Source organism: Propithecus coquereli, unplaced genomic scaffold, assembly GCF_000956105.1.
Source record: "Propithecus coquereli isolate 6110/MARCELLA unplaced genomic scaffold, Pcoq_1.0 Scaffold5, whole genome shotgun sequence".
Taxonomy (NCBI): domain Eukaryota; kingdom Metazoa; phylum Chordata; class Mammalia; order Primates; family Indriidae; genus Propithecus; species Propithecus coquereli.
Window position 1 is genome coordinate 17,561,810 of NW_012150840.1, and position 17,637 is coordinate 17,579,446.

General features: G+C 51.6%; 1 protein-coding gene across 1 annotated transcript in view; it reads left to right on the top strand.

The window, feature by feature from the left end:
* Positions 1-8,124, top strand: part of ADCK1 (aarF domain containing kinase 1) — a 95,704-nt gene extending 87,580 nt beyond the window's left edge. The window contains exons 8-10 of the mRNA XM_012656106.1: positions 1,185-1,382; positions 6,217-6,410; positions 7,736-8,124. Coding sequence (XP_012511560.1) covers positions 1,185-1,382; positions 6,217-6,410; positions 7,736-7,907 — 564 coding nt within the window. The 3' untranslated portion in view covers positions 7,908-8,124. The remainder of the gene's footprint in view (positions 1-1,184; positions 1,383-6,216; positions 6,411-7,735) is intronic.
* Positions 8,125-17,637: the final 9,513 nt, after the last annotated feature.

The following is a 17,637-nucleotide window of genomic DNA, read 5'->3' on the forward strand; positions in this document are numbered from 1 at the left end:
CTCAGGGCCTCTGGGGTTAGAGCCTGCTGGATTCTTTGATCTGCCCAGAAGTGGGAGACAGATGGTCAAGGTAGCCGGAGAGGCCCCTGCCCTTCTCCTAGGAGCTGTCATTTTGTGTAAGTCACTGTCACAAGAGCTCTCTGAGCTTCAGCTTCCTCCTCAATAAGGTGAGGTTGATATCACCTCCTTCACAGGCTGTTATGAGAAGCAGATGGAAAGATGCTTGTATATATGATTGTGCCTTCCCAGGGAAACTCAGGCCAGCCCAGACCCTGGGAAGTGAGCTGTCCTATGCATGAGCTGGGACTTCGGGAGGAGGGTTAACTGCGTGTTCAGCCCCAGTAAGGATGCAGTATGTAGTGGAAAGGGGGCAGGCAGCTGATAGGGGCCAGTGGGTCTCAGACTTGTCCTCTGGAACTTGGGATGCAAAGCTAGTTCAAGTGAGCTGTGAACTCCTGCTTGGAAGTTGGGAATTCACTGCCAATCTGGGACCCGGGGCCTGGCTTGATTCCATGAGGCAGATGGTCCTGGGGAGGTTTGCCCAATAATCTTCCCCCAGGGCCCTGATCCTAAATCCTAAAATCTTGGCCTCTTCTGAAAGGCTCCATGAAGATAGGATGCATTAGTTTAAGGTAGGCTAGCTTTTGTCACACGTGGCCCCCAAATGAATGATGGCCCAGACAGAACGAAAGCTTAATTGCTTGCTCACGTGCCAGGCCTGAGTGGGTGGAGGAGTCTGCAGTCTTTGCCTCCCAGGCCTCCATGGAGGTGGTGGTGCTGTCAGCTGGCACAGGGGCAAGGGCCCGGAGGAGCATGCCTGGGGATGTTTTTGTGGACTGGACCTCAAAGTGGAGCTTCCGCCACGTTCCATCAGTTGGAGCTCAAGCAGAGGGCCACATCCAATTTCAAGGGAGGCTGGGGAAGTAGCCTGCACCTGGGAAGAAGAGAATATAGGTTTTGGTGGGCAGTTAGCAGTCTCTGCCACTCAGGACCAAGGCTTGCCAAATAGTAGCTTTGGGTTTGGGCCTTCAGGGATGGCTGAACTTTGGGGGAGAAGCAGACATCATGAGGAGGCACAGCCCACAGTCCTCATCGTCCCGCTTTGCAGGGATCAGCACCGCCAGGGACTTGGGCGTTTGGTGGGTAGAGGAGGCTCAGGTCCTACCACTGTGCCCCCACCACAGGTGCTCACAGAAGAGTTCCGCCTGGATTACTGCCACCTCTGGCAGTCTCTGATCTGGACTGACATGAAACGGGTGCAGGAGTACAGCCAGCGCCTGGGAGCCGGGGACCTCTACCCCTTGTTTGCCTGCATGCTAACGGCCCGGTCGTGGGACTCCGTCAACAAGGGCATTAGCCAAGCCCCGGTCACTGCCACTGAGGTAGGGGGCAGCCTGAGGACCCTTCCAGCTGGGGTCTGAGATTCTGCACTGGGGGGCTGTGTGCAGGGAGGGGCAGAATTGGAGCTGTATTGGATGACGAGGGAGACGTGGAGAATCAGGGCCCCTGGATAGAAGGAGGAAAAGAGGGGGTAGCTCAGGGGAGCCCCTCCAGGCCTTATCAGCCTGGAATAGAAACAAGGTCATGGTAACTGTCATTACCCAGACTTCTGTGGCTTTAGCTCCAACCTGCTCACACGAGAGTCCAGGCTTTACCCTCGGTCTCCCATAGGACTTGGGGGACTCCCCAGAGACTGTCTCATAAACACGTCTGGCAGTGCTTCCACTGTCCCCTGCCTGGCACTGTCTCCTGTCACGTGGTCCTCAGAGGCACCGTGCTGGGAGAGTCCTTCACTTCCTGGTGTGGCACTCAGGCATTGCTGGTCATCCCACTGTCCTGCACACTTGCTAGTGAAACAGCTTTGGTACATTTATTTGTAGCTCGTTTCTCCACTGGATCCAGACAAGAGTCTTATGGAGTCTGGGCTGGGAGACGGATCCCGGCAGCACTTTCTCCCGTATTCACAGCCGCCTCTGCTTGCATGCCACAGGCTTATGGCGGCGAGCTTGTTCTCCCTGGCTCGGGGTGGACTCCTTCCGGGAGGCTTCTCCATGCTCCGTGGACCTGACTTCTGTCTTTCCAGCCTGTCAGTGTGCCAGACCCATCCACACTTGCTTGAGTCCATGCAGGGGGCGGACTCGGGCTCCAGCTGAGGCCGTGCTCACAATAAGGGACAGGGTCCTGCGTGTGCAGTGAGAGAGCTGTGCACTCTAGTTCCAGCACCGCCCCTTCCTGGTGGTGTGACCTTGGTTAGTTGTCATCACCTCTTTGAGCCTTGAGATAACCTGCTCACCCTGGCAGCTGCCTTGTGGTAGGTGGCTTTAGGAATGGCTGGATCCAGATTCTCAAATGATGTCACCAAAGCGGCCATCTCTTGCCCTCTCTTGGCTCCACTGTCCTCCAAACTGACATCATTCTCCAGCAAGTGTGGTGGCAAAGATGACCACCAGCTGCTCCGGGTGTCCACAGCCTTGAAGCTTGTCATCTCAGAAGAAGAGAGACAATCTCCCTCTTTTTGTAAAACAGGGACGATAAGGATGACAATTTCCACTTTATTGATAGTGCATGGAAAGTGCCTACCATAGTTGCTGAAGTTCATTCATTCAGCAAACATTAGTTTTTGCTGGACCTCGGGCTGGGTGCTAAGGATCCCATGATGAACAGACAGGCCTTTCCTGTAATTTACACCTTGGTTGAGGGAGACAGACAGTAAACAAGTGAACAAACAGGTAAGTGGAATAATTGCAGGTTTTTAGGTACCGTGCAGGAAACAGGGTGCCGTGAGTAAGGGAGTGGGGTCAATGTTCAGAGAAGACCCCGCTGAGCTATTGACCTTTAAGCTGAGGCCTGAAGGATAAGAAAGACGCCAGCCCCAGGAAGAGCTTGAAGGATGCTTTCCAGGCACACTAAGGCTTAGGGGAAAGAAAGAGTGTGGTGGTCCAGAGTGTGGTGTGGATGATGGTAGGATGAGAGGAATTTGGAGCGCTGGACAGGGAAGGCATCACACAGGGCCTCAGAAGCCACGGAAAGAAGTTTGGCTTAATTTTCAGTACAAAGCAAAGCCTTTGACAGGCTTTAAGCAGGAGAGGGAGAGGCTCAGACTTGCTATTTTTAAGTGTCTCTCTCGAGTGGGGCGAGGTGAGCACAGCGATCATTTAGGAGGCTGGGAGGATTGCAGGTTGAGAGATGACGGGGGCTCAGACTGTGCTGGTGGCAGTGGAGATGGAGAGAAGCAGGTGGAGCCCTGGTCACGGGAGGTGAGACTGCGAGGGCTTTCTGCAGGACGGATGTAGAGCAGGGGAAAGGGTAGAGCCAAGGTTGTGCCGAGCTTTTTGGGATGTTGTAGGGTGGGGGACGGTGCTACTTCCTGAGGTAGAAAGACTTTGGGAAGGACGTATTTGGGTGTGGGTGGTCAACAGTTCTCTCGAGGAAATAGAAATGTCATGGGCAGTTAAGACTGGAGCTCAGGGCCAGGAACGGTGGCTCACGCCTGTATTCCTAGCACTCTGGGAGGCTGAGGTGGGATGATTGCTTGAGGTCAGGTGTTCAAGACCAGCCTGAGCAAGAGTGAGACCCCATCTCTTAAAAAAAAAATAAAACAAAAAACTGGAGTTCAAAGAAGAGAAGTCCAGACTCGAGATATAAGTTTAGGAGTCTTTAGCAAATAGATGGTAAAGCCACAGGGCTAGATAAGGTCACATGGCTAGTAGGTACTCAGTATATGATACCTGTTTTCATTAACTAAGAGAGAATTTTGGTTTTGCATTCGTATTCATTCCTAAAGACCCAGTTTGAATGCCTGTCCTTGGAAGAATTCTCTCTTCCACATTAGCCTCCCCTCATCATCTTTGCCAAAAGTCACCTTAATACTTGTGTCAGTCACGGGGCAAGTGCATCATAATCTCTTGCAGAGAGAGTAGTTATTTTTCGGTATGCCTTAACTCTCTACGTAGTGAGTGCCTAGAGGACAGGGACGCTCTCTTGTACATCTTTTTATAGGGTCCTTGCTGTCCTGGGACTGTATGTAGTAGAGAGGCATTTGCTTGGGCTCTGGAGACACTGACTCCACCTGGTCACTTTGGACAGGAACCCAGATGGAGGGTGAACTTGGCCGCTCCAGGCCAGCGCAGCCTCAGGGGTCTGAAGGCTCTGCCTTTCTGAGCCCTGCTGTCACTGAGAATCAGGGGAACCTCCAGCGTTGTGTCAGGGAGAATGTTTTCCCCAATTTCTTCAACAATAAGGAACTTGTTCTCTCCGTAACAGGAAGCCTGGAGGTAGGTGGGTCCAGACGGGATAACTCAGCAGATCACCACACTCAGGGCTCTGGGCTGACTCTTTCGATTCTCTTGGTTTTCTGTCATCAGACGACCGCGGCAGCTCCAAGCTTTACGTCTTCATCTGGTGGTGACCAGAGGCAGGAGTAGGAGCTAATTCTTCTCTATCATTTCTTAAGAGCAAGAAAACCTTTCCCAGAAGTCCTCCAACAGACTCCTCCTCGTGTCTCATTGGCCAGAATCATGTCACGTGTCTGTGCCTAAACCAGTCACTTGGCGAGGGGATGAGCGCTCAGAGCCAGCCTTGGCTGAGCCTAGTCTGGATTCCCCACTGTGGCTAGGGAGGGGCTCTGCCCCCCTGCAGAGCAGGATCTCAAGGGGTCACATGAACAAAATTGGGTCCTTTCAGTAAAGGAGAATGACGGGATAGCTGTCAGATGGGCACCCAACACAGTCTACTGCAGACACTCCCTATCAGGATATATCTAGGCTTGAAGGCTTTGCTGCTTTGGGAGAGATCCCTGGGAGGGAGCCAGGTGCACGAAGATGCTGAGAGGGGCTGTCGGGCCAGCCCGGCCTTACTGAGTGGGGTCCCTGAGGTGAGCCGGGTCTAGGTCTGGCCTTAGCCCTCAAGCAGGGGGACCTGCAGCTGTGGCAGCAGCCACCTCTCGGTGTCTGGCTTTGTGTTGAGTTGTTCTAGTCTGATAGCTCCTGCCTGAAAGACATTTCAAGTTTCGCAGTGACTTAGTTATCAGCAGCGCACACACGCCCCTGAAAGGACTGAGGGTTCTGCTTCTCCGGAAAGCAGCCGGGTGCTAAAGCCCTTTGGCAGCACCGCTGGGCCCCTTGTTATGACTGCCATGGGTACCGAGTGCTTCCCCGACCTTATCTCTGGTGACCCTCCCGGTGCTGCGGGGCAGTGGGCACAGACAGTGTCAGCATTCCCATGTTGGGATGAGGACACCGAATTGATAAAGCTTATGGGACTTGTTCAGGGTCATGCAGTCCTGCGGTGAGGTGGGGGAGGTGGGGAGGCCGCGTCACCTGGTGATAAGGACGTGGGCTCGGGGCTGGACTGCCTGAGGTTAAGTGGTGACTCACTGCTTACTTAGCCATGGACTTTGGGCAGGTTACTTAGCTTCTTGGTACCTCAGGTTCTTCCTCTTAAATGGCGTTAATATACTTAACCTTATAGGGTTGTCGTGAGGATGAAATAAATTAATGCACTGAGCATTGTCAAAGTGCTGTCATAATCATCATCTTTCTGGAGGCTGAAAAGGGGTCAGAGCCACACTGTCACCCTCAGGATCCTGGCTGGGGGCAGTTCTCTGCCTAGAGCCATGCAGAGCGCAGGGACAGGGAAGCCAGACCCTAAACACCAGATGCGTCAAGGGCTGCGAGATGACCAGCGTGAAGGGCTAGCCCTGGGTCCTGTGCCAGGGGCATCGGGACCTCGGGCTACGTGTGGGATGAGACAGGCTTCAGTGCGGAGGGTGGTGGTAAGCACCGGAGCGTGGGCAGCAGCGTAGACCTGGTGGGGTGCAAGGTTTGGGGCAGGACTTTGGAGTTGGGTTGGGGTCAGGAGCTCAGACCTATGAGCTATACCAGCCTATACTTGGCTGGGGGGTTGGGGGGGGACCAGACTCAGCTGGTATCAGCTTCCAGGGTTCCTTCCAGGTCTGGCCTAAAATCAGTGGCCAGCCCAGAAGTCCTGGAGAATAACCTGGCCCCTCCTGACGTGTTCCTGTGCTGCATCCAGCCCTTGCCCACACGTGGGGCGGAGACATCCCATGTGGGTTTGTCAGGTTACACGGCCCCTCGTGCCAGACTTTGGGGATTGCTTTCTCCTGGAGCTTCCCTACAGCCCCTCCATTGCAGGCTGCCCAGCCTCTTGCCACCCGACGCCAACTGTCCGTTTTCTGTCTCCCTGTTGCTGCCGCAGGACACAGAGATCCGCAACAATGCGGCCAACTACCTCCCCCAGATCAGCCAGCTCCTCAACCATGTGCCGCGCCAGATGCTGCTCATCTTCAAGACCAACGACCTGCTGCGTGGCATCGAGGCCACCCTGGGCATCCGCGCCAGCGCCAGCTCCTTCCTCAACATGTCACGTTGCTGCATCAGGGCGCTGGCCGAGTGAGTGTGGGCTCTGGCCTCTTCCCACTCCCAGCCCCAGGGCTCCTGCCTTTGCCTCTCCTTTCCCCACCAGTCCGCAGGACCCCGCCTGAACTTCCCAATCTCCAAACCTCTCTGCAGGGAAAGTGAGGGGCAGAAAACGGCTCTAGGGAACTCAGTGCCTCAGGGTGGTATTTTTGGGTGGTTCAGAGAACCACCTGTGCTTGTTAAATGGATTCTAGGACCTCACCCTCCCAGTCCAGCTTTCCAGGCAGTTCTTACCCTCAGTAAAGTTTGAGATGTTTTCTTAGAGTTTTCAGCTCCATCCAAGTGTCCCTTGGGCTTGGGGTCAGGAAGCCCTGGTGCATATCTCACCTCTAACTGGTCCCGGGACTTAGCTCCTTAGGCAGCCAGGCCAGAGTTCTTTTTCCTGCAGGTGTGACGTGACTCAGGGAAGGGTGGCCAGCAGGGTCTCGCAGGGTCTCCGATCCTCTCAGTTGCCCCAGCACCTGTAGGGTATTAATGAGGAAGAGAAATGTGCTTCCTCAGGGAGAAAGTTCCAGAGGAATGAGGGTTCCAGGACCTTCAACTAAGGATGGCAAATATGTCAGAAGGGCTGTGCTCCAGTTGAATGTTCTCACCCATGAGAGGAGCCCTAGGTGGTGGTCAGTGCCCAGCCCAACCATCCTGGGCAGGGAATGGGTCATTCTGGGAAACTGGTGAAGGGAGATTGACCGCATAGATCACGTATCCACTACCAAATATCACATTGGTTTGCAGCAAAATACACTGCATGCTGAAAGGGCCGACTGAGATTTAGTCTTCTTTTGAGGGTGCAGGAAATGAACTCTTGAATAGGTCATCATTATAAACACCAATTTTCATCATGTCCTTTTGTTGTCGTCGAAGGGATTGAGTTGGGCTGAATCCATAAGGGCCTCAGCCTCCCAGGACCACCTGGCCAGGTTTCCAAGCGATTCTTATCCTCGGAGACTTTGGGAAGGCTTGATTATATTTGAGTTTGGGGGATTCTGGATGGGCATATATTTACTATACTTTTGGAGAAAGAAACATGAGAATATTCTACCCATTGGGTCTGTCAGACATTTGATGCCCTGTGAAACAACTGCTTTTGCTTATCCCACGTATTTGAAAAACTCCTTTGGAATATTTGAGCTTCTCTAGTCCCTGGTTGGGCAGTGGTGTGGCCGTGTAAGCAAGAGCAGCCCCCAGGGGCAGGGAGCTGGTGAGCTGGCCAAAGCCACCATCTGTTTTTCTGAATGATACTGAGCTAGTGTTTCTTGCCCCTTTATTTCTTCTCTCCTTTCTTCTTTCCCCTCCTCCAGGCACAAGAAGAAGAACACCTGTTCATTCTTGAGAAGGACACAGATCTCCTTCAGCGAGGCCTTCAGCCTGTGGCAGATCAGCCTTCACGAGCTCATGCTGCGTGTGAAGGGACTGAGGCTGCCCAGCTGGGCCGTGGCCCTGCTCTGCTGGCTGTTTCCTGCTCCACACTGAGTGGACTTGTGCCCCTTGCCCCTTCCTGGTGTCCTTTCACTCCTCAGTCCCTTTTTTTGCTGCGTGGTGGCCCCAGGGCCATTGTCCAGGACACCGTTATACTCCACCTTTGGAATTCCACTGCCACGACGGGGCCCTTGTCTCAGGGCCTCAGGCTGAATTGCGGAGTGGCTTTCTCGCCTTGTCCCAGGGAAGACTAAGCAGCCCACTTTCCCACTCCTGGAATGTGCCATTGGGTTGGATGTCCCCCACTTCGTCAGCCCTTTCTATAGTCAGGATGGACCACACGTGCCACTGAGGGCACATCGAATGTGTAGGATGTTTGTTTTGTTGGAGGTGAGCATGGTCTCTGAACTTCCTAGAGAACAGTTCCCTCTCCTTGCCATATCAGTCCCCAGAAGTGTCACACCCTAGCGAGGTGGTTTGCCCTCTGAGGGCAGACTCTGTTGCAGCTGTGAATTCACTGCTGTCACAGTGATCCCTTTGGTGTTTTACGTACTGTGTTTCAATAAAAACCATGTCAAGGTTGCAGGGTTTGTCCATCCTAGCTCACTGCCCCCCATCTGACCCCAAGCACATGCCCTTCCAGAGGGCTTGCCAAAGGCTTATGGTTCCTCTTGGTTGCTGCTTCCTCAGGGTTTCCCAGGGAGACCCAGGGAGAATACGGTCAGGGCCTGACTGGTATTCTAGGTTTGCGTGAGTCCACACTGGCTGTTAGGTAGGAGTGGACCTGAATGCCAAGTGCCAGTATGATCTTTTGCTTGGCCTCTTACCCCTATAATCCTTCCAACCTGTCGGGCCACTTCCTGTTTCTTGGAGGTTTCTCCTACCTTCCAAGATTCTGAGACCTTGGTTGGAGGAGCCGAGATGCCCAAGGCCAGGAACTCAGAGGCTCAGCCAAAACCTTGGACTCTGGTTCCCCTGGGTTCTCACCTCATTTCCTGTTACCCAGGCACCTGCTTTGTTCTAATTGCTTCCTGACTTATCCTGACTTACTTGGTTCTCGTTCAGTGACCTCAGTTTCAGGCCTGGGATTCTACCAGGTCCCCCCAGTGCTTCTGGAGGTGTTAGTCCTACTGCTGAAACCTTGGTTGCTGTGGCTAGGTTGCCACTCTGACACCTGTGTCACCTGTGTCACCTGTTTGAACTGTGTTTCTACCCCAACTTCCCCGCAGCCTGGTTGTCTGCTCCTTTTTCTGGGACATCCTCAAATTCCTGCCCTAACTCCTGTGTCTGGATGGTCTCCAGGCCCCTGAGATCCTAGATTTGGTGCACCCATGCTCACAGACAGTGATTGCATTTGAATCTCCGTGATCTTACGTCACCCCATTCACAAGGGCAGAAAAACCCTGAGTTTGAGGCCGGGCGCGGTGGCTCATGCCTGTAATCCTAGCTCTCTGGGAGGCCGAGGTGGGTGGATTGTTTGAGCTCAGGAGTTTGAGACCAGCCTGAGCAAGAGCGAGACCCCGTCTCTACTAAAAATAGAAAGAAATTAATCAGACAACTAAGAATATATAGAAAAAATTAGCCGGGCATGGTGGCGCATGCCTGTAGTCCCAGCTACTCGGGAGGCTGAGGCAGGAGGATCGCTCGAGCCCAGGAGTTTGAGGTTGCTGTGAGCTAGGATGACGCCACGGCACTCACTCTAGCCAGGGCAACAGAGTGAGACTCTGTCTCAAAAAAAAAAAAAAAAACCCTGAGTTTGAGCCTCATTTTCTGTTCTCTTTATTCATAATATGATGAGCAGGTTTTTCAGTGACCAAAGACAATTCACAATCCTTTTATTTCCTGAAAGAATTAATTGTTCTTAGTGACCAGTTGGATGCACCCAGGGGCCTGCAAGTAATTTGCAGTATCTGTTGTTAATCATGAGGATGCATGCTGCATATTATATTTTATGGTGTCTTTTATAGCCACTGAAGTAAATATAAATGTCCTTTTTGTTCAAGGTAATGGTTACTTGCTTTTCACTTTTGATGTACTGGTTGGCTGCCTGCTGCCCTGGGATGGAAAACATCAGCGTGTCGCCAGTGGGCCCAGCACCCAGAACAGTTATCCAGGCAGCGCAGAGAGGCGGGAAGAGTTGGGGGTACAGGGCAGTTTGAGAATGGGGGGGGAGTAGGTGGATATTTATTGAGTACCTTCCACGTGTGAGAGGCTGTTAGGCTCTGTAAATATGTTACATCATTGAGTTGTCCCATCAGCTCTGTGAGAGAGGGGGTCATTAGCCTCATTTCACAGAAGTGAACCAAGGCTCAGAGAGGCTTAGTAATTTGCCCGTGGTCACAAAGCTGCTGAGTGGTGGCCTAGGCTTAGTTTTTTATTCCACAATGCTGTAGAGATAGATTCAATTGCACCTTGGGTTGTCTTATGTGCCTGAGTTGAGTCTCAAATTCCCCAATTTCAGAGGAAATTGTATTTCCAGGGGAGGTGGAGTGGGGGGAGGGAGCGCATGGGTAAAGGAGACAAAAAGTTCTGAGGAATGCAGACTGAGTCCAGGTTTTCTCCAGGGCCGAAGACAGGATGGACCTGAACCACTCCAATACTGCAGTGCAATTCTGACACCCACCGCCCGGAGTTAGTGCGAACTCTGCAGGCCGAAGGGTGCAGTTCCCCATCAGACTGTCCTCACTTCAGATGCAAGCGCAGGTTGGGGGTCCCCAGACTACCTGCACTTCTGACCAACTGCCTACAAATTCAGGGGTTCCCATAACCCCCTTGTGTTTGATAACTTGCTATTATAGAATGATTCACAGAACTCAGGAAAGCACTATTCTTGTGATTCCAGTTTTATTGTAAAGAATACAACTCAGGACAGCCAAACACCAAGAGACATGCAGGGAGGCCTGGCAGGGTCCTGAATGCAGAGCTTCCACGTCCTCTCCCCGTGGAGTCAGGGTGCATCACGTTGATCAGCACATCCATGTGTTCACTAAGCTTCGGTGTCCAGGGTTTTTATGGGGGTCCCATTACGTAGGCGTGATTGACTGGCTCACGGGCCCCATGAATGACCCGATCTCCAGCCCTCCTCCCCTCCCCAGAGGAGGCTGGGCTGATCTCTCCCCATCCGGAGTTATCTTGTTAGTATAAAGTCAGGTATGATCCGAGGGCACTCCATGGATAACAAAGACACTCCTGTCACTTGGGAAACTCCAAGGCTTTAGAGGAATGAGGACAAAGACTAGACAAATTATTATTTCACAGCCACTCTGGTGTGTTCTTATCCTGTACTTGAGCTGAGGTGCACATTTATTGACCAGCTGCCAGCCTGAGTGGAGTCGTCTCTGTGGTCCAGACCCATAGGAGAACGCTCTCTCCCGGGTGTCACTGCGGTTCAGAGATGGCTACGGTTAGCTGCTGTGTGGGACCTGCACCTTGATTGGAACTTGCCGTGAGGATTGGCCATTGACTTGGGTTTGGGTAGAGCTTGCCAATAAAATCCTGCGACTTTTTCCCTCAGCAGTGATAGTGCCTGTCAGGAAGGCACCACTAGCTTACTTTGAAGAGCGTTTCTCTTTTAACACCTGGATACTTATTATTTAATTTAGGTGTTGTCTTCTTTGATTTGGGCATCATGGCTATTGTACCCCCTTCCTCTTCTCAGGTGGAGGGAAGAGAATTCTGACTCTGTGGTCTACGTGGCACAGCCTCTCAGATGTGTGCCCCGCTCTTAGTGACTGTAGATGTCCTGGTTTGTAGTCGTGTGCTTGGTAAGCAGGCAAACATCTAGAATTGCAGCGTGCTTCGTTATTTTCAGGGGTGTTGACATCTGTGTATTTGAAAAGCTACACATGCTTCTCCCTGCTTATCCATCAGATTAATTCCTGCAGCGTTCCTTACCCATACCCAAGATCAGAGATGTTCTGTTTCCACATTACAGGCTGCCCAGGGGCTTCCTGCCAAAGTGGCAGGGCTCCAAAAACGTGAGCGTCTAACGCCAGCTCAGAAAAACAGATGTGGCTCCAAGAGGCAGTCCAGCAAATCCTGGGGAGCGAGACCTGTTGGGGGTTTTGGAATGACCCTCGGTGTAGGCAAGTGTGAGAAGAGTCTTACATGGAGCCATGCAGAGTGGCACTTGGGGCTTGAGTGGTCAGGAAAGGTGTAGCCACGAGGAGCCGGGATCTAAGCTGGGAGCTGGAGATTGGGCAAGATCTTCACAGACGATGAGCAGAACCACAGAGGGTGGCACGCTCCTGGCAGCCTGGCCTGTTGGAGCATCGTGTTTGTTGGGCTTGATTGGGGGGACCACATTTCACAAGGGGCCTTGATTGCCAGGTGACTGGTGCCACCGCTACTGGTAATTGCCGAAGGGGAGGCCTCTGCAAGCCTTATCTGCAAAAGATCTTGGTAAAAGCCAAAACTTTGCTAAAGAGCAATTTGTTCAAAAAGCCTCTGTTCTTCCTTTCTTCCCTCCCTTCCTTTTCTTCCTTTTCATCCCCGCCCCCCTTTCTCCCTGCTTCCTTCTCTCTCTCCCCACTCCTGGTTATGGGGCTTCACAGACTGGCTCAGCTCTCTCCTTTTCTAAAAGGAGAACGGGATCAGCCCTTGGAAGAGTAAATGATAAACCCTGGGCCGTAGCTGCGATGTCCTTTTTCCTGTGGTCAGTGCCTCCCGGCCTGGTTTACTTGGCTTCTGTGGAAGCTGCCTCTGCCCCGCCATCAGCAGCCTCACCCCGAGCCAGGTCCCTGTGCCCCTGGCCAGCACTCCGGGGGAGAGGAAGGCTGTTTCTCCCAGTTCTGCCTTTGGCTTGACTGTCGTTGCAGAGTTCCTCTGACGTTTCCTCCTGTACTCTTTCCTGCGTGCGAGAGGAAAGGACAGGCTCTTAAGACAGGTGTGATGACGGGCCTTCAGCCTGCCTGACCCCTGCCATTGCCCTGTTTCCTCAGCCCCCGCCCTGCACGTTCATTCTAGAGCAGCGCCTCTTAACTTTCACGTGTAAATGAATAACCTGGGATCTCATTAAAACACAGGTTCTGACTCAGTGAGTCTGAGGTGGGCCTGAGGTTTTGCATTTCTAACGAGCTCCCAGGGGACGCCAGCGCCGCTGGTCCGGGAACCACATCTTCAGAACCACTGATCTGCATCCTTGCAACTCAGAGTGTGGTCTGGGGGGCCAGGCACTTTTGTAAAATTGTGTTTTGTTGTAACTTTTAATTTTGAAATAATTTTAGATTTACAGTAGATGTTGCAAAAATAGTACAGAGGGATTCCTGCAAACCCTTCACCTACCTTTCCCTAATATTGACATCGTACATAACCATGCTACCTTGATTAATAGGAAATTAACATTAGCACACTACTATTAACTAAACTCCAGATGTTATTCCGGCTTCACCAGCGTCCTCACTAACATCCTCTGTGTCTCAGGATCCCATCCAGGTTGCCACCTTGCATTTAGTTGCCATGTCTCCGTACACTCCTCTGGTCTGTGACACCTACAGAAGGGCCTCCAACTACTTCCATCATTCCCACTGGGTGAGGCGGGTCATGGTCTTGATACAGCTGGCCGCCAGCCCAGGTGAGAGTCTCACGTGCCCTTGCTGGGCACCAGTAGGCGGCTACCAGGTCAGGCTGGTGCAGAGGGCTTCAGCCTCTGACTTTGCTCGTCTTTCACGACGTTGACCCTTTTGGAGAGTACCGGTCAGGTGTTTTGTGAAACGTCTCTCAGTTTGGGCTTGTCTGGTGTTTTCTCACATAGACTGGGCTTATGGGTTTGGGGAAGAACACAACAGAGGTGGCCGTCTCATCATGTCCTCTCTGGAGAACATGATATCCACATGACTTACTGCTTTTGTTCTTTAAAGCTCCCCAGTCAGGGTTGGGACCCTTGATTCAGGCTCACATACCTTCCAGGTGTCTTCAGAGAAGGGAGAAATGCAGCCTCTACACGTGGGCATCAGGCAGAGTCTCTGGGAGGAAGAGAGTCCTGGCTACTTCCAAAGTAAAAGGCCCTCAGGAAACAAAAACTGCAGATATGCCTTAGTCCATTTTTGCGTTTCTATTAATATAAAGGAATACCTGAGATTGGGTAATGTATAAAGAAAAGAGGGTTGGCTTACAGTTCTGTAGGCTGTACAAGAAGCATGGCACCAACATCTTCTGATGAGGGTCTAGGCTTCTACTCATGGCTGAAGGTGAAGGATCCTGGTGCGTGCGGAGGGCACACGGTGAGACAGAAAGCAGGGGGGAGGGAAGGTGCCAGGTTCTTTTCAACAACCAGCTCTTAAGACCTAATAGAGGGAGAACTCACTCACCCCAACCAGGGCATTAATCTATTCATGAGGGACCTGCCCCCAGGACCCAAACACCTCCCATTAGGCCCCCACCTCCAACAGCAGGGACCAAATTTCAACATGAGATTTGGAGGGGACAAATATCCAAACTATAGCAATGCTGACATTTACCACAACTGAACTCTTTAAGCAGACACACAAATGTAATGACAAATGGATGTAACATCAGAAACATGAACATTGAGTTCTCCCCGAAAGAGGTCTAGCACTAGGGATTTTGTTTTCCAGGGGTATTTGCAGTTCTAGAAATGGTAGTCACCAGTGGGTCATTGGCAGGAAGCCCTCTCTCTGGTCAGTCACCTCTGAGTGGTGGGCCTGGAGCCCTCCGCACTAGCCTGACCTGGCAGCCACCTACTGGTGCCCTGCAAGGGCACGTCAGAGTCTCACCTGGGTTGGTGGCCAGCTGTATCAAGCCCGTGACCCCCTAGTCAGGAATGATGGAAGTGGTTGGTGGCTTCTGTGGGTGGGTAATGATGGAGACGGAAGGTCCGGAGGGATGGACTGCTGGCAGCGTGGACTTTCTTCTCTCCAAGACTAACACTGGATGGGACAAAACTCTTCCAATCTCCCCATGCTGGTCAATTGGGGACAGAGGTCAGGGCTCTGGCTCTTCCTTGTCCTCTTAAGGCTGCCAGAAAGCACAGCTCAGCTATGTAGTTGGTGGGGGATGCCTTCTTTGTCCCCTGATTCCTTTCTCCTTCCTCTGCCAAAGGTAAGCGTATGCATGTCAGTATCTGCACACATCTGTTAACAGTGGCTGCCGCCATTGCTGAGATGGGCAGTCTAGGATGTCATTAAGGGCATGGGTGCTTTAGTTCACCTGAGTTCAAATCCAGTTGGCCTGGTGGTTTTGTGTGATCATGGACAAATAGCTCAACCTCTCTGAGCCTCAAGTCCTCAATTTGAAAAGTGGAGATGATAATAGTACCTCCCTCAAAGGGTATATTGGGAGGATTGAGTTAGATAATATATGCAGTGCACTTGAAAATGTACTTGGAGAAGATGAACTGTAATAAGTACCCAATAAATACTGTTTATTTTTATTATCAGCTGCTGTGGCAGACACTTCCCAACCCTCTGAGCTCTTGCCCGCCTTCCACTTGAGAGACTGAAAAACTGAAGTCTTGCTTTCCCAGCCTCTGTTGCGGCTAGCAGTGACACATGACAGGAGAGGTGAAGGGGAATCTTAGGGAGGATTCCTGGGAAACTTTTTCTTTGTAAGTTGATAAGGGTATTGTTTGTTAGTGTTGCTCCTTCCTCTTACATCCCGTAGGGGAGGCTGGTGTGTGGTTTTGGATGTCTGGAACTATAGCAACCATTTTGTAACCTTGAGTCAATAAGCACAACATGATGTTTTATGTGGGAACTGTTATGGACTGAATTATATCCCCTCACAAATTCATACTGACGCCCTAACCCTCAAGTGACTGTATTTGGAGATAAGATCTTTAAGGAGGTAAGTAGTTTAAATGAGGTCATAAGTAAGAGTGGGGGCCCTAATCCAATAGGACTGGTGTCCTTGTAAGAGGAGGTGATAACAGAACTCTCACTCCACACACAGACAAAGGAAAGGCCTTAGCAAGAAGGCAAGCCAGGAAGAGAGAGCTCACCAGAAAGCAACTGGGTTGGCACCTTGACCTTGGACTTCCAGCTTTCAGAACTGTGAGAAAATAAGTTTCCATTGTTTAAGCCATGCAGTCTATGGAGTTCTGTTATGGCAGCCTGAGCTCATACAGGCACCTTGCATCCCCTGCTGGACACTGGGCAGCTCCCCTCCCAGAATTTATGGATATTGGAACTAATGCCACACAGGTGCTGACGGATGTGAAGTGAATTTTATTGCTCACATATAAGTAGCAAAAGGATTCTCCAAGGAGAAGGGCTCAGGTTTGGTCTGGAGTTAAACCTGAGCAAAAGGTGTGTGGAGTAGCTCTGGTTTTTATCGTGGTTGGGGGTGGACCAAGGGTGAGAGTTCCCATGTGTGGCCAGGGTTTGCATTGCTTGAACTCCCCCACCAGTGCTGAGGGAGGAGCCCTGGGGCTTTCTTATGGGCTGGCCCAGACCTGGGGCAAAAGGGAAAGGTGGAGGGGCAGGGTCTGAAAGATGCCAGTGGTCAGCATGAGAAATGGAGTCAGACTCTATTGCACATGGAAATCCAGCAGGCGGGGGACCCACCAGATGAGTAGGAGGAGCCTGGGTCTCCAATGAGCCCCCTGCCCTTGCACCGCTGAGCGTGGCCATGGGCATGGGTTATTTGCCAGAGTAGACACATGGTAAGTATCTGTTGAAGAAATGAATGTGAATGAGGTGCTTTCAGAACATGGGAGGCACCCTTCTGAGTGTTCTTGAATCAAACGCGCCCTACATCTATGACTCGGAGGTGGTGGTCAGGAGACCTGGATCCTGACCATTTGTATTAGTTTGTTACTGGTGCTGTAACAAACTACCACAAACTTAATAAGTGGCTTAAAACAACACAGATTTATTACCTTACAGTTCTGGAGGTTGGAAGTCCAAAAATCAAGGTATCAGCCAGGCAACTTTCTGTCTGGAAGCTCTAGAGGAGATTCTGTTTCCTTGCCTTTTCTAGCTTTTAGAGGCTGCCTGCATCCTGTGGCTTGTGGCTGCATCACTCCAACCTCTGCTTCCTTTGTCACATCTCCTGCTCTGACCCTGACCCTCCTGCCTCCCTCTTATAAATACCCTGGTAATTACATTGAGCCCACCTGGATAATCCAAGAAACCCCCAATCTCAAGATCCTTAATTTAATCACATCTGCGAAGTCCTTTGGCTATGTTAGGTATAATGACATTTACAGGTTCCAGGGAATAGGAAGTGGACATCTTTGGGAGGCAGAGGGCCATTATCCATTGTGTCCTGTGGTAGGCTTGGGAATGCTAAGAAAGGCTGTGTTCTGAGTGGAAGAATTAGCTACCAATAAATGACAAAATAGCAATAATAATGATAGCTAATACTTACCGAGCACCGACTATGTGCTAACCCCTTTGCATGGATTCAATTTCACTTAATTCATGTGACAATTCTGTGAAGTCTTGGGACCACTACTACGCCTTTGTACAGGTGAGTAAACTGAAGCACAGAGAGCTTAGGTTGTTTCGGGGAGGCAACACAGACAATGAATGGTGGAGCCAGGCTTTGAACAGAGGTAGTCTGCAGCCAGAGCTTGGGCTCTCGAGCCCTGACCACATGACACGTTGCCTTCACTTTCCTCTGCTGGTGTAGACTGCTTCCACAGAGCCTGGTCCTGCCAAGGCTGCTAGAGTTTGGATCCTTCCTGCCGTCCAACTGCTGCCTTGGTCTAGAGCCTGTGGGCTCCTGCAATGGTGGGCTTCTGTGGCTCATACAGAGGCACCCCCTGAGCAGTCATCTCTGCGCAGAGTGTGGGCCTGTATGGCCCAGAGCTCACCCAGCCAGC